Genomic DNA, 16,738 nt, shown 5'->3' with positions numbered 1-16,738 from the left:
AATAAAGACATGGACATTAATTGTATATTTCTTCTATTAATTTGTATATTTAATATAATGCATTTATTTGGAATTATGAAAAACAAAAAGTAATCAGTGTGACATTTTCCCTGTATATGAAATTTTTATTTTGCATCTTAAAATGGAAAGAAAATGTAACTCATCAGGGAGAGATGAAGAGCATCTCAGTGGAGTTGGCTAGAAGAAGATCACATTGGAAAAATGCCTGAAGTTAGTCATCAGATATTATATGTGTCAAGTGAATTAGATTGTGCTTGATGTCAAGCTAGCAAAATCGCTTCACCTTCACATATTAGTTGCCTCATATCTACACTGCCAACAGTTATCTGGCTGCGGCTGATCATAAGTCACTGCTTGTCTTAGTCCGTATAGATTTAGTCGCTAGATTAGTTTGAATTGTAATGACTGCTTTGACAACATGATGCCCACTTCAATCACAGGATTGAATTTTAACACTTAAGTAAATAAGAAAACATATTCATACTTTTAGGTTGGTCAGTTTAATTAAATCTACTCTCTATTATATCTGTATTCCATAACCATATTTACCATATCTCACTGCCGCAGAATACAGAAGCCAAAAAGCAGACTATGTGCACCTCGTCATGAAATGAATGTTCAGAAAGCATATATAGAGGGCACAGTGCCTTTTATCTAGTAATGCTTCCCAGCTCATAGTGCACCATCTTTTTCACATCAGAGGATAGGAACTGAAAAGAAAACTCCAGAGATCAAACAGACAAAGTTAATCAGAAGAGAACCAAAAGACATGCATTGAGATGCGGAGAATCTCTTCGCCAGACCTGCTCCTTATTCTCCGCTCCCCTTTTTACACCTCTCCCTGAAGCAAACATGTAAGTCTCCCCCTGGACTTCAATTGTCAGATCGAGAAGAGAAAATACGGAGAGGTTGAGAGAGAGATGGAGAGAGAGAGCAGGAGAGAGAGCAGGAGAGAGAGCAGGTGACAGGCACTGACAAAAGGACGAACGCTCTGTTAGGCTCGGTGCAGGAGTAACAGGGCCATGGGGACAGCAGGGAACAATATCCTTACAGAGGAAAAATAGGAAAATAAAAGATGGGGTAACATTGACATCTATTGTAAATAATATTTGTCAACAAATGAGTTATGGCGCCATGTGGAAAGAAATGCTTTGAAAAGGAGACAAGGGCTTATTGTTGCAGTGGAAAGTTGTGTCAGTGGTTTTCGTTGTCTTTGCTGCTGCATTCATTAACTCTGAGTCTCTGCTGAATCTGGTACTTTAGAAATAATAATGATAAATGATTACGTGCCAAGCATAATTATGTTTTTCATTTCATTCAGCCACACAAACATGCTTTAGTTTTGAATACCAAATGTATAGAAAATGTTTATTAGTGTAAGCGTGATCTGCAGTTTAGTTTAACATTCTCTATGTTCGTGAAATAGTGTGCAATAATTAAAGGGGGCCTTCACTACACTGTGTAGGGCCTCAACAATGGCAGGCAACAGTGCTGACATAACTAACAGTAGTCCCTTTACATGGGAATGTCATGCTGTTATACACCCACGCTGTAAAAGGTGTGACTATGGAATGGGGGGACAGAGTTGCATCACCTTTAAACCGCTATTGGAGGAAGTAACACTGCCAAATAGTCTGTGTATAAAAAGGACAGCCAGCAGGACAGGACCATCAGCACCACAGGAAAAAGCAGCTGGTAGCAGTAAGCTCCCAACTCAAAGAAGAACAGCGCCCCTAAATGTCTGCAAATTAGGAAAACAGTGAGATTTGGGAGCTTGTTACCCTCCGAGCTGAGGACGAGATCAGTGGCTATGTAACAGAGAAGATGAATATTTGTTATTACCATGTTAATACCTTTGTTACTGTTAAAGAAGCATTTCTGACTTGTAAGTTATGTGTCACACTGGAGGCCAACGCTGTTGTTTTAAGCGTTGCGTCCATCACTTCCCTTTTGATTCAAAGATGACAGCATGCTGTCTAAAATCACACACTGGAAAGACTCAATGCCAGCATTGTTTTGTTCTTGTGAAATGCAAAGGTGGTATGAGTAACGGACTTAGTAGTGGCCCTACAGCGCAGTCTTTTTGTACAAGAAGGCTAGTGTTGACCGGGGGGAACAGAAGAGTGGGCACTTCCGCAATGATGCTGTGCGAATATCAGCGGTAACCACTGCTTGAGCGCAGTGCAAGTGGTGGCAATTAGCTGGCTAGAAGCACACACAGAAGTGGTATGACTTCATTATCGTGACATCACTCTATTATATCTTTACACAGCAAATAGTGGTTTGCAGTTATATTAATGTGTTCAATTTCTCAACCCTTAAAATAATTAAATAATTGATACAAAAAATATTTTTGGCCATTGTATGTTGACACCAGTAGGAAAATCTTAGATTAGGTCTCCCAGTTTTCAAGGTGACTTCATTTGCTGCCACTCTACTCCTACAAGCATCACAAACAACTTTGGAGAGACTCTGTCTGCTTGAGAGTCATAAGCCTTCTTTACTGAAAATAAGCATCAAATGAAAGCATTAAACATTGCCTCTTTGCTTGTTTGTTACCTCAAGTTGTATTTCAAGTTGTTCCTCCTCCCAGCCACAAGAAATGTATGCACTGCCAAAAAACAGTCCCTGACAGTCATAATATTTTTTGCAGTATAACACAACGTTTGATGCATGTTTCCATTACATTTTTAGGCTTTCCTGAAAAAGCTCCCCTTACATCTGAGATATAGTTTTAAAAAATCTCTCTCACTCACCACAAACAAAAACATTATTATGTTAAAAATAATAGTTTGAGGCAGGGAAGACAAGCTTGGAATATAAAGCCTTGTTTGCATCAATAAGCAGGAATCACTACAAACTAAATATTTGCTTGCAATAGAAGAACATGACAAATTTTCAGTAGCCCCTCCTTTTATCATGACAAGATACAGTATTCACCAAAAATAACTTGATAAGTTAGTGTTTACCTTGCAATGAAGTAAATGCAAATAATTACATATGTAACCTACAAGGTAAATATTGAGGTATCAAATAACAAATAAGTGAAAGAAAACTGCACAGCTTTATTGTTGTCCCTTCAATGGAAGATAAAATGTAGTGCACTCTTCTGCTGTTCTCTGGAGCTCTGTTCCTCTGCCAATGCAGTTTACCACAGAAATCAGGACATTTGGTGATAGTTTTGCACTGGACAGCATTTTATTCAGAGCCATTTCCACTATTCTGTCCTATTCATTATGTATGTGAATATAAAGAACAAAACACCTCTAAGTATAATGCAGTGGAACACCAGATACCTTTAACTACGACCTCAGCAGTTTATACAATGTCAACAAAAACTTAGCACTATAACATCTGTCAAGTTAGAATTCATCACAGGGCTGTGTATTCATTTGATTTGATTGTACATATGTATAAGTAAATTTCCAGTAGCATATCCTTTAGACACGAGGCAAAAAAACACATTAAAAGTGTAAATATGGAGCAGCCATGCAGTGTTTTGCAGACAAAGGGTTAGGAAGCAAATGCAGAAATCTTAGGACTGGTGACATGTGATCATATTTTCTCTTTCTTCTAAATACAGCCCAGCATTTTAAATAAGTCGAAATCAGCCTGCTGTCTCTTTAGGCAGAGCAATGGAAATAGTTGTGTGATGAGAGATAAACTGTCACTTCTGGGGGGGTTTTGGGGTTTTTTTTTTTAAATAGTGTTTTAATGTAATGTTTTAGCAGATTTGATAGTGTTTCAAACATGACTTGGCGTTACATCCAGGTTCTTGACCTGTGTTTCCTGTCGCTGAGGTTTTGCACAAGCAACATGTATCTCTGTGTACTTATTCAGTGGCATGGACATGTTAAAACATCTATTTTTATGTTTTTAAAAGACAAGAATATAAATAACTAGTGTCAATAAGCTAACTATGATAATAAACATGACACTGGATCATATGGCCTGAAGGCAGCTTTGGGCCAACTGAACAGCATGGGACCAAGAATTGATCCCTGGGGAACCTCAAATACAAAGACAACATTGATAGACCTAAAATAACTCAATGACAGCAGGAGGGTTTTCCTGTCAAATTGGATATAATTTAACTAAATGCTGCTGGCAAATAAAAACATTTTAAAAAATAATTTCCTCTCCAGTGGTTATTGCTATGGGTCCTGTCTTTGTTTCTGCTGCTGCTACTTTGTTAGGGAGTAGAAGTCCCTCTCCTCTACAGAACAAGCATGAGGAAACAGTGGATTATTTGAACGAGATATTCCTGCTGTGGTCCATTCGGCAACAGCAGTTAGTAATGTGGCACTGTTAAGTGCATCCCTGTTGAGTCCTATGACAGGGAAGACCTCCAAGTCGACTTAGAAAATGCATTATCAGAGTGCAGCATATTAAGCTAAGCATAGCCTCCCTCCAACAAAGAGATGGGGATTTTCTGGATGACCTTCTTATCCTGGAGGAATTGTTGAGAGCTTTCATATCAGTTACCATGCAGCATTGAAACAACAAGCTCAGCTTTTGCAACACTTTCCTGTGGTGTCCAAATCCTCCACCCATGCCATGCCATTACTTCAAAGATTTGGCACACACATTGTGAAGCGTCAAGTCTGCAGTCCACACACCTCTGTCCAAGTCCTAGCCCAGTGAGCTACACCATCCTACCCTTCTTATAGAGCCCTGCCTCAATATTTATTGTCATTGTGAAATCCAAAGGGTCAACCATGCAAGCGTGCTCCTACTCAGTCACTCCCTCTGGATTTTTGGCTCCCTGTCACTCTTCCTTATCCAGCTGTGGATATGTCTTGTTGAATACAATGAGGCACTTAAGGTCTCTCTCACAGTGTGGTGTTCCTGGTCTGTCCTCTGCTCCACAACCTTGTCTTCCCTGACTGTGGCACAAGAGTGGCAGGCTCTCTTTCTATCTCCCTTACAGAGCTGCATTCTTACATGGCCTGTCCTCCTCTCATGTCTTCATAGACAGCAGTGCAGGGCCTGAGTGCACCCTTTCTCCACCTCCCCACACAAAGACCCTCGCAGCCTGTGTGGGAGGATTAATGCTGCCATTGTCTGTCGCTCCCCCACTGCACTGTCTCACTTGCAAAACACTAAGCAGAAACCCCCCACTGTGGTCCTGGAGTTTAAAGTGGCGTATCTAATAATGACATCCTGTCTCACAACCTAACAAAAACAGCTTCTGGCCTTTACCTTCCTGTTTTAAAAACAAAGACTGTTTGGAACATGGAGGAGTTGTTTCCCTTCTGATTTATCCCAACCACTAAATAGACGAGGTGGGAGTGGAGTGGGAATAGAGATGAAGGGGTTGTAATCATTCTTGATGATGTGTGTTGTGTCTTTTTGGAACCACAGCAGTGGCTCTACCATTGGTTTCATGGGAACCTGAGCTGCGGTTGGACCTGCAGCATCACAGACAGCACCTGATGACCATTCTCCTGGTAGCCAGGTGGGATCAGCTTAGTCCTGGTGCATTGTACCTTGAACCATCATCACAGGTGGACAGTGCTTGATCAAACAGAGATAGAGTCTTTGATTCTGAGAGGACCAGCTTGTTGCATCAAGGACTGACACCGGTGTCCAAAGTGTGCTTTGTGGTCCATCAATTTGGGGCCATAGGTAGGAGGAGGAGCTCAGTGTTTACTTTCTTACTGGTTCTACAAGATCTAGTCTGGCTCACTGGATGTTGACTGTGGCTGTGGCCTGCCATTGGCTGGCTATTTAGACAGCCTTTCTCTCTCAATCTTTGTGTTACCTTTTTCAAAATCCCCATTGCTACAGGAAACAGTAACAGCAGCCTCCAGGCTAACAACCACATGCTGAAAATGGCAATTCTGCCAAAGTTTTGGATAGTATAATAAACCATGCCTGCTTTGTTCTCTGGTAAATTGTCTTAAAGATATAAGAAGGAATAAAATGACTTGTGAATGTGCCTCAGAGAAGGCCAGACTCTGTCTCACAGGACGCTTATGCTTGATGTTGATCCATTTTCTGACACAACCATTCGGATTTTATTTGCCCAATCTTTTTTCCTTAGCAGCGGTATGCACCAGTGACACTCACATCACAGGTGTACCATTCTGATCCGCAGACAGAGCATGTCCTTTTAGCCATAGATCCTTTGGATTTCATCAGGTCTGGGCAGATCTCTGTCATCAATTATTCTCAGAGACTCATTGGCATGTTATGTGGCGCACACAACCATGTGAACTAGACTTTTAGCAAACTCCTGTCTGAACAAAGGAAAAACCATCGGCTAGGCAATTGTATGTGTTCGTAGCCAGGAATCTTCCCTCTGGTTTCCATTTGCTGGGTATTGATAATCACAAGCATGACCTTGTGGTCAACACAATGACATTTATCAGGTTCTACTAGTGGGGTATGTCTAACAACTGCACCTCTGTTTGCTGCTTAGTAGGAGAAATGGATTGGGATTGACTCTGAGCACGATATAATGACTTATCACAGTGCTCATGTCAACCATTTTCTCTTTCTAACCATGTCTCCATCATCTGCTTGTTAAAACATTTTGATTTCATTACACACACAATCCAAGGGGACTCATTGTTTGTATTCAGTGTCTTGAGAACTTAAAGTAATGTCATAAATAATGCATCTTACATAATGTATTGAATTGGCAATACAGAAAAAGAGACACTTAATTTAACAAATTCTCTTACCATTTCAGCTCAGGAGCAGAACTTTGGGGATCAGTTCCTCCATGTGTTCCTTCAAGATGGGAGCCCTATTGCTCAGCTTGGGTGTGGTGGCAGTCATGTTTTGAATGCAGCAGCAGGTCAGCTCATCAATAACAACAGATGGATGTCTATCACAATCAGGTATAGTATATCTCTCTCCTGCTTTCATCTCTATTCCCTGATATTGTATTGGCAAAAGTCATTGTCACTGTCTTGCCTTTTTGTAATCAGCAGTGAACATTTTATTAGCTGTGATTTTAAAGACAAGACTATCAGCCTTGGCCACGTAAATCACGATGTGTTTGTGTAGGATGTGCAGAAGTATCCAGTGTAAATACAGTAATCATCACTGTTGAGAAGGCACCAAGGGCAGATATCAAAACCAGAAAGATTTTTTTGCTTTAATTCCCTCCACTGCCACTGCTATTATAAAGTAACTAAATCACTTAATTAAGGTGTGAAAAGCCTTAGAAGTGGCTGTGCTCTCAACTCTTATTATGTTCAATTTGATTTTTACACAAAGTTGCATGGAATGGTCTGTTTGACAGTGTTGTACTCAAGATCAGTCTTGGTCTCAAGACCACTTTTGAAGGTCTCCTCTTGGAAATCGATAGCATTTTTTCTCAGCTTTTCTCTGTCTCAGACAAAGAGGACTCTGGATATTATATCAAGATTGGTCAAAACAAGCTGTAGGATAACACTAAATTGCCTGTGCAAAAAGGGGTATTGAATAAAGATTGTTTTGTAGATTTCAGCTTGTAGGTGCTTATAGACTACAGAGGACAATTCCCATAGATAAAATTCACCTTTGCACTGCCTTTTGATTTGATCTCATTTTTTAAAAGACATTTCTCATGGTATACTTATACATACACACATATATATATTGAATATGGCAATGAAAAGGAATCTACATTTGTTTCTGTGGATGTTTATTATGGGAATGTGAATCTTGTAAATCATTTTGAAGCTTGCTTATTGTTTGTTTCACATTTTATCTTAAGTGTGGGACTTTGACTGGTCAAGTCTTGACTCGTTCTCACTCTGCCCTGGTCTGGGTCTTGAGTCGTTGTCGCTCTGACTTGGTTTTGGTCTTGACTTGGTCTCAACCCCTCTGTCTTGGTCTTGTCACATTCTTCATACACTCTGCTCTTGGTCATGACTTGTTCTCGATTTAGGTCTCCTTGCCTACATTGCTCTTTGATAAAACCCTGTGAAGCCTTTTCTGACCAGTGTTAATCAGATAATTGATTTTACAGTAATACAGAGGTGCAATGAAAGCTCACTACATGAGACATTTCCAAACTTTAATGCCCTGGATCTTTGTACAGCTCTGGAGCAGTGCACTCTCTGACAAGTGTCAAAATGTCAAAGTCACAGAAACAAAGAAAATTGTCTAGTGTATTGGCAGTGTTAAACAGCCAACAGTCTTTCAGAAAATCATAGATGGGAATTGCAATCAAATCAAGTTTCCGGAAACTTCAATGAATAATTTTCTTAACTAGGTAAGAACAGCTATTATTTAATGTATGTCAGGCTGTGGATATATTTTACACGTAACTATTTTAAGTGTAGTTTTATTGTTTTGACAGTCTAAAAAGGGCCAAATAACTTTTGCCATCCATGGCATCTTGTAGATTACTTGCAAAAAGTGCACAAACAGATTTAAGATTGTTTTCTATATTCAGTCTGCTGAGAAAATTGGCCTTTTTTTGGCTGTGGGCGTTTACCCATAAGTGGCTGAGACCCCCTAATCTTGACTGCATGGAGAAGACAAACCTTACAGGCTCTGAATGTCCCAGTCACTTTCTTATACTTATTTAGAAATGTTTATGACCTATGTGTTGCACTGCACATAGTGAAATACTTCTCAACTTAAAAAAAAAAATAAATAAATACATAAAAAACTTGCATTGTTCAAGCCAAGTTCAATGACCCATTGGTCGATCCATGAAACTGCATGTCTCTCCAGAATGTTAAAAAATTAAATGTCTAAAGTGGAGTGCACACATCACAATATTTAAATGTTAGATTACACTTAGCAGCACAATTATATTCATAAACAGTATCATTAAAAAAATTAAAGTACATTTAAATTGGCTTAAACAATGACAAGCATAATAAAATATTTAGATTTCAGAATGAAGTTGATTCTTGTATTGAATTATCCCGTCACTGAGAGTAATGTTACATTTTGTTTGTCAAAGCTTTCTGTCAAAATTGTGTCAATGTCTAAATTAATATGCCCAGCTAAAACAATCATATATTTTGTATATAAAACATCTGATCCAGGCTGAGCTCAGACATACATCTAACAAGTTGTTCCCTCACAACAAACCTTTAGACTGAATGCACAACATGATACAAACACAAAGAAATAACTCAGCATGTAAATGCTTTTATGTTGAGCCCCATGAACATTGTGTACAGTGCATGAACTAAATAACACAGCTGGAGTCAGATGGTTGTAGCTTAGACAGCTGACAATGTAATAATAAAAAAGCAATTACGTCTGCCAACTTCCCACACTTGTCACTAGATTTAGCAAATTTCTTTTAGACACCACCCCAGGTGAAATGATTTCTTAAATGCCACAAGCAGCAAATGTTGCTTCTCTTTTGGATTATCGGGAAAAAACAGTTGACTCCTGAGCATTTGGCAACAGATTTGGTACCAAATGTTAAACCTGATCCACATGCATTCACACTACTTGCTCGTCTCATCCAAATAGGTCTGATCACAATGCTTCCCCATGCACAGCTGATCTTCTGTCTACGTAGTGCACACACAGGCTTACCGCTCAGGCACTGAGGGGCAGGCGCAGCCAGTGGGAGAAATGAGAGAGAGGGCCTGCTGCTGAGCTCTTCCTCTATTTATTCTTGATCGGTTCAGCAATTTTATTCATATGCAAATGAGCGCATGACATCATCCAGTCCTGTTTGAGCAGTGAATACCTTCATTCCTCGGATGATGGTTGGCAACACTGAATACAGCTGCTCAAACTTTCTGTCAGCAGCTATGCATTGCAGGGCAAGGCAGTGGTCGTGGAGGAAAATTTTCCACCTTTTATGTGAACTTTCAATCAGTGCTGGTGGTAATGGTAGACAACTGAAGCAATGAAATTCTTAGTGTGTGCTATATTGACCAAAAGAGCTGAATTTTCCTGTTCACAGAGCCATGTTAGCAGTACCTACGTATATGTACCGTGATTCACTGTGCACAATTGCCTTGCCCATAGTTAATACCAGCCTACTAAGGCTGCACAGTATGCAAAAATAATTGTGATTATTTTGACAGATTGTAATCTGAGTTGCTTTTTCAGTGGGAAAGATAATTTTGTATTTCATTTCCTTTGAAAAAAATATGAAAATGATGATGATGGGATTTTTGCTGGAGACTGTACCAAACAAGCTTGTTTAGTTGCAAATATGATCTGTAGGCTGGGGCATCTCTGGTGCACCACACGCTTCATTAATAGTGGTATGTTGTGCCAGAAATTACCTTTTAAAGAAAAAATTATAGCTCCTGTGATTTGGATATTGCACTTGGCCATATTGCAGTAGATTATATTTCAATTGATTGTGCGGCCCTTTAGCCTACTAGCCTATAGTTATTACTTTTTTGGCCAAAACATAGTGTTAGGTGGCAAAAATACTCACTCAATCAACACCTGTCCTCTTGGCCCTGCTGGTCTTGATTGTGTTTTGTCTTTCTCAAGGGGTTATTTCTGGGTTTGAAAAGTAAAGCCAATGCCAGAGCACCTTAAACCTGCATTCTTTTTAATGGCCAGCAGGGGGCGACTCCACTGGCTGCAAAAATAAGTCTAATTGTATCCAAGTCTATATGCAAAAAAAAGACCCTACATCTCACTTGATTCATTACCTCAGTAAACATTTTCCTAATAAGTTTATGGTCTCAATCGCTAGTTTCAGGTCTTCTTACATACAGCTTGATGTTCATTGTGTAAATTATGGTCCCATTTAGAGTAAAATAGGCCATAAAGCAGGGTATGTTTGATGGTGTGGTTACTTTGTGTTGGACAAGTCACTAACATGGCGGTGTTCTCGTGTTCTCAGTCAGATCCACCTATCTCCTCCACAGCTCCACTGTCTTGTCTTAAAATGGCCACCTGTGGCTCCAAAAAGCCAAGAAGGTAATCTCAGTCTTGGAACTTCAAAATTGTAGTCCATAAACCAATGGGTGACATCACAATGGCTAAATTCACATCATTAATACAGTCTTCACATTATCATAAGCATTCTGAGTAAGGTCTCCAGCACATTGTCGTCTAAGTGAGGAGAAAAACTTTCATACAAAGTAACCCACACACAGGCTCTCTTTGGGTTGGCTTTGGCGATGGCGTCCAATAAATACTGCCCATGCTTCTTTTTGCATGGAGGGCAAATAAGCAAAAGCACTACCATTCACTGCCTGCTCTCGACAGCCAGTTATATCCTCTTGCACGGCAGCTACAGCCTCAGTTTCTCTGCGCTGCGTTTGTTTAGCCGTAGGGTTATACTCTGACGCAGATAAATATGGCTGAATATCCACGGCAGCCAAAATACTGTAAAATGTATCCTCCTCTATAATATGTTTTGCACTCATATTTAGGGATGCCATTTTTGTTGTCGGAAACAAAGATGGTTTTCTATACAAGTGAAGAGAACAAGGACGTTCTGTTTGAGCGGCGTCTAGGGCACTCCTCTTGGCTATCCCGAGGTGAAATTCAGCCTGTAGTTCTTCTTGTATCCAACTATCACTGTCAAGTGACTGCATTAAATGAAGAAAGAACATCGTAAACTCAGCTTTCTTGATCAACATAGCCGGCATTGAGAAGTTTACTGTTTCAATCCACCACATTTTCCATCAACACTAAGTGGAAAATCTACATAAAAATGCCGAATTTTTTTTTCTTTAACTGTAAATAATCCAAGCTCCAGTAACTAAGCAGGAAAATCCAAACTACCTAATGTCACTGTAACACAGACTCCACTACCTCTTTATTCTAATTCCTCCCTTTTCCAGCACTCACACACTCTTCTTTTCAACCCACCAATCTTATTGTCATCTCGGCACTGTTCTGATGACACACAGAACTGCAGAAAAGAAAACATTTGCCTTTTGCTTTCATTTTTGCACTGATGCAGTACTGTTTAGTTGAAGAGGTGCTATGACACCTTCGTTCAACATACAATGCCATAGTATGAAAACAGGCACTTTGCTTTTTTAATATATTTTCATGCTGGGCTTTTAAGCACTGTAGTTTTGATAATAATATATTTGTTTGTGACAAAACAGCACATAAAACGGCATGGTTGGTTTATTTAAATGACATCAAAAGCCCTTAAGTGGGTGTTGCTGCTGCTCAAATGTTTTAGCTCCCCAGTGTTCCCTCTCCATTATCAACACGACTCAGGTAAAATATGTCAAGGGAATTAAAATATACATATATACGTATATTCCAAAAGTTAGCATTAAAGGTCCCATATTATGCTAATTTTCAGGTTCATTCTTTCATTTTGGGTTTCCACTAGAACATGTTTAAGTGCTTTAATGTCCAAAAAACACTTTATTTTTCTCATACTGTCTGCCTGAATATACCTGTAATCACCCTCCATCTGAAATGCTCCATTTTAACGCTGTCTCTTTAAGATCCTCCTGAATAAGCATAGTCTGCTTGATCAGTCAGTGCTTCTGGGTTTTCCACATCTGCGTCTTTGGCATTACAGCCAAGAATGACCTTAACGACACTGTAGCGGCAGTTTCTAACTTTATGTGGTATAGTTGTGAAATCACAACATCAGACAGACAGACATCAGTCTTGACAGCTCATTTAATGGCACAGTCTCTAAACACTGACTCTGCATTTCTCCAAAGATTCAGTATTTTGATACTTTTACAGTATTTGTATAGTACCTATATCTGCTTTAAAATTTAAAAAAACATACAAATCTGACTTTTACTGTATGGGACCTTTAAATGCTGTGATTGTTTTTTTTACCCAGCCCTATTTGCAATTCTCTGTGAGCCACAGAGGAGCGCTGTTCAACAGTCTTACAGTGCTCCATCTAGCTAATCATCCCCAACAAAGGGATGAAAGACATTGTGAATATTTAATCAAGAGTTTATCAGCCTGTTCTGACAGTAAACATAATTGAATGAATCACATTTTCCTTTTGTAGAGCGCGATTGACTAAAATGATCAGAACAATCCAAACAGGCTGCCATATACATGAAACATACTGGGAGAGACCCTTTGTTTAAAATGAGTGCAGAAGACTTTGCATTTAATTTACATTCACTGTATAATCTATCTAAAACTGCAGTCTGTGTAGAAACAGCAGGTTTGGTTTGAAGGAAGTTGGATATTATAGCTGCTATTTATTCAAGTGCTCTATCAATAGTTATGCAAATTTTCTGAATGTAATGGTGTTATGGTGCATTGTGTTTCCAGTGAAAGAATGCATAATGGACAGGCAGATTGATAGTAGATGTAAAAGACTCCTATTTTTTCTGTTTCACTTTTTTACAATAAAATCTACAACCCATTTGTAGCACTAGCAATATAGACTGCAAAGTTAGCAAGACAAAAAAATCCTCTATACTGAAATGCCCTGTGCTGCCATATAATTTCACAAAGGGGAGTGTGCAGCGGAGAAGCTGTGTCATTTTTCATTTGGGGAGGACGTGTTTGTTGTCGGCTTGGTTTTTTGATGTTGGTTAAGTTTTCCTTTAGGGATGTTCGGGGCCAATGCTACCACGATTAAAGTTTGAGAGTGGCAGACTCCAAATGCTCCCCCGGTCATTTGTGAGGGGATGTACATTATTGCTTGAGTCCCGCTGTGCATAGCATTCACTGTTGGAGTAATTTTCATTCTCACACAAGTCAAAGATCAACAAGGACGACACATAGCATTCTGCAGCATCACATTTCTTCTCTTGTCACAGGTGAACTCAGAGTCCCTGGCAGATATGATTATTCAAATTTATGCCACTTTTGTGGGTGCTTTTTTTCTCTGCAGTCAAAGGAATGGGAGTGGTGTCTCAAGTATGGCTCACACTTACTGGGAATATTCTTTTTTATGACAGAAGGTTTTGTGTCTAGAAACTCGTGGGTTTGATGTCGACGTCTTTATAGACTGTCGTATTATTTCTGTTTAAAAAGCTCTAAATATTTTTGTTTCAGCAGGAGCCGTGCATGAATACCTGGCCATTAAATCGGCAATTTTCTCACACTTTTTCAAACTTCTTTTTTGGTTGCTGCTAAAATGCCAATGTAATGCTTGATCATCTGAGATAAAAGGACCAAAATGCCTCGTCTGTATGCTTATTTGGGTGTTGGATAGAGTATCATTGCATGTCTTTTTATAATTCAGACTTAAATTGCCTCGTGCCTAACTTATGTATGATAAATTGATTCAAAATGCTCTCACTCAAACCAAAAAATATGTGCACCATCACCCTTTTCCAAAAACATTGTATGGTGAGACATTTGTTATTTGTGAGATTAGTAATGTTCCAATTTTATTAACGGGTCAATCTTCAACTAAGGTCCATTTTGGTCTGGAAACGTTTTAATCTAAAGCCCTATTTGTATGGAACTAGTACAACCTGGGACCTCCTCTGATTTAGAAATTACTCCCTACATCTGCATTTCATGTGTCACATTTTCACAGGATAGTGAAGTTTGTATTTTACTGGAATTTACCAACATTGGTATACCTGGATATAACGCACAGATATTTGTAACCACTCTCCACACAGAACCACTCGCGGTGAGGTACAGTGTTAAATGTGGGTTAAACAAACATAACCAGTCCTGCTACACATCATCACACGTTAACCATCTTATTACCTTTCAAGATTTCACTCTTCTGAAACTTTCTGATTGCTTTTTTTGCGAAAGTGTCTCCATACTGTGTAGTGAGATAAACAGCAAAATTGCTGCCAGAACTTTGGATGCCAGGGCAGCCTGTGTAACATGAAATGAGGTACATAGAAAACAGACAATCTAAAAATAACTCGAAATCACTGACATGAGGATTCAAATGGGACCAATATTATCAAACGACCTCTGGGTTTTGCAAAATATGGCAGGTAATTTACAGTGGAATTTTTACATGACAAATTACAGACATATCAGATATGTACGGATCACAAACAACCTCTACAATTATTGCAAATTATTTGAAGTCTCCAGCTAATATTCTTATGCAAGTAGGGTTTAACACATACAGAGAAATGCATTGATGGAATATTTTCAGTAGTATAACATTGGCATTGTCATTTTCATCTGCTAATGAATAAAGGAAATGACTGTTGTGGCAATAGTGTTTGTCATATGATATGTTAGCTTGCTAATGTCCATTTTAGCATCAGCATTAAATATACACAAAACACACAACCAGACACTTGTTTTTCTTATTATTTGTACATTCAAAGTACATTTTTGAGCATTCAGAAATGTCAGCCATTAAACATATTCTTGAATCGAAAAAAAGAAAATTACCTTGATTTCATCTTAATTCAGTTCTGTCCATAGAGGTAACTGTCCTCCAGTCTTGTGCTCTCTCTCTAAAAAAAAAACCTGAATTGACAATACGGATACTGGTGGAAATAACAGTAACTCCAGCATACGGGTGTATTACAACACATTATACATTCCATTAAAATTGGTATGACTGTGCCATTTGTACTTGAATTTAATATCAGATCAATATTAAATTAAAATTAAACAAAATCGGGCTCAGGGGCAGAGGAAACATGACGAAAACCATACAAGTAAGGTCATTTTAAATAATAAAAACAATGACTGATCTATCATTTAATTCCTCTTTTTCCCCTTTGATGTCAAGTATGTGCCACAAAAGTAAAATATTAGAAATTTGTTTCTGTTGTTCTTATTTCTAACAGGGACACAAAAATTGCAAAAGTTGAAGCATCACACAAACATAATATTTAACTCACAGACATAAAGCCAACAGAGGCTGAGATTTTCTGACTTGATTCCCTAAAGGTCAAGCTCGAAAAACACTGAATCCTACAATTCCTATGTTGCAACTCAATAGCGACTTTTGTCAACCCACTTCTAACTCTACCTCCAAGTTTGCCACACTGAATTTCAGTAGAGCATTTGAAGGCTGTAGCCCAATCCGAGATAACCCCGCTTACTCATCAGCAATATTTTCTCAGACTTTAAAAAGCTCCTCTAGAGCCACAGAGCACATTACACAAATGTTTTCACAGGCTGAGTAGCACTCCTGGTGTCAAGTACGCTCATCTTCATGTGTAAAATTGGTGGGGTGCTCCTTTTTTCAACCCGCCTTTGTGTATAAATTACCTTATTATTTAAAAGTACCGTACAGTTCCAATAAAACTATCACATTACAAATTTCTGATACAGCCAGCCTACCCTGCCCCAAGTCTCAAATCTCCTGAAGCAATGTCTGCTTGCTTTAAAAGCTAAAATCCACACACAACACAGGATAGCACATCTAAAATATAGAAACCACTGTGTTGTGGATAATGCATGAATAAATAATAAGCAATATGTTGCCGTCACTTTTCACTTTAATATAATGAAACATTCGATAGTATTATTTCGTAGTCTATTCACTGACCAGTGAATATTGTTTTGATGTAAAAACGCACATGTGGGTGTGAAATGTTGCCTAGCAACAGCCTCTGTAAAAGGAAGAAAACAGACGAGTGCTGTGAGAAGAAATTTCAAAGTAGTAGCAAATTTCAGAGCATCTGAGGAGTCTGAGTCGTTTGAATGAACGCCAAGAAACTCAGCATTCTCAGTTGATGTTCAGTTCAGGTCAGAGACAAGTCGCCCAATAACATGCCTGCTATAAACAACTAAGAGAGCAGTTTAATGTCTGTCTATCTACTCTGCACATGATGAGCATGTGTACAGGCTTATAGAAAACTCAAAAGTAAAAGAAGAGCTGCTGTAATTAGTGTTTATCTGAGTAATGGGTAAAGTAACCCCTTTGCAATTTGGAAAA

General features: G+C 38.8%; 1 protein-coding gene across 1 annotated transcript in view; it reads left to right on the top strand.

Moving 5' to 3' along the window:
* eys (EGF-like photoreceptor maintenance factor) overlaps nucleotides 1-16,738 on the top strand; it is a 205,464-nt gene that overhangs the window by 140,576 nt on the left and 48,150 nt on the right. The window contains exon 42 of the mRNA XM_088086235.1: nucleotides 6,719-6,869. Within this exon, the coding sequence (XP_087942361.1) occupies nucleotides 6,719-6,869 (151 nt within the window). The remainder of the gene's footprint in view (nucleotides 1-6,718; nucleotides 6,870-16,738) is intronic.

The sequence above is a fragment of the Plectropomus leopardus genome, chromosome 13, assembly GCF_026936395.1.
Source record: "Plectropomus leopardus strain MGB_pleo_1.0 chromosome 13, ASM2693639v1, whole genome shotgun sequence".
Classification (NCBI taxonomy): domain Eukaryota; kingdom Metazoa; phylum Chordata; class Actinopteri; order Perciformes; family Serranidae; genus Plectropomus; species Plectropomus leopardus.
Note: the sequence above shows the minus strand (reverse complement) of the source record. Positions and strands in the feature narration are given on the sequence as shown.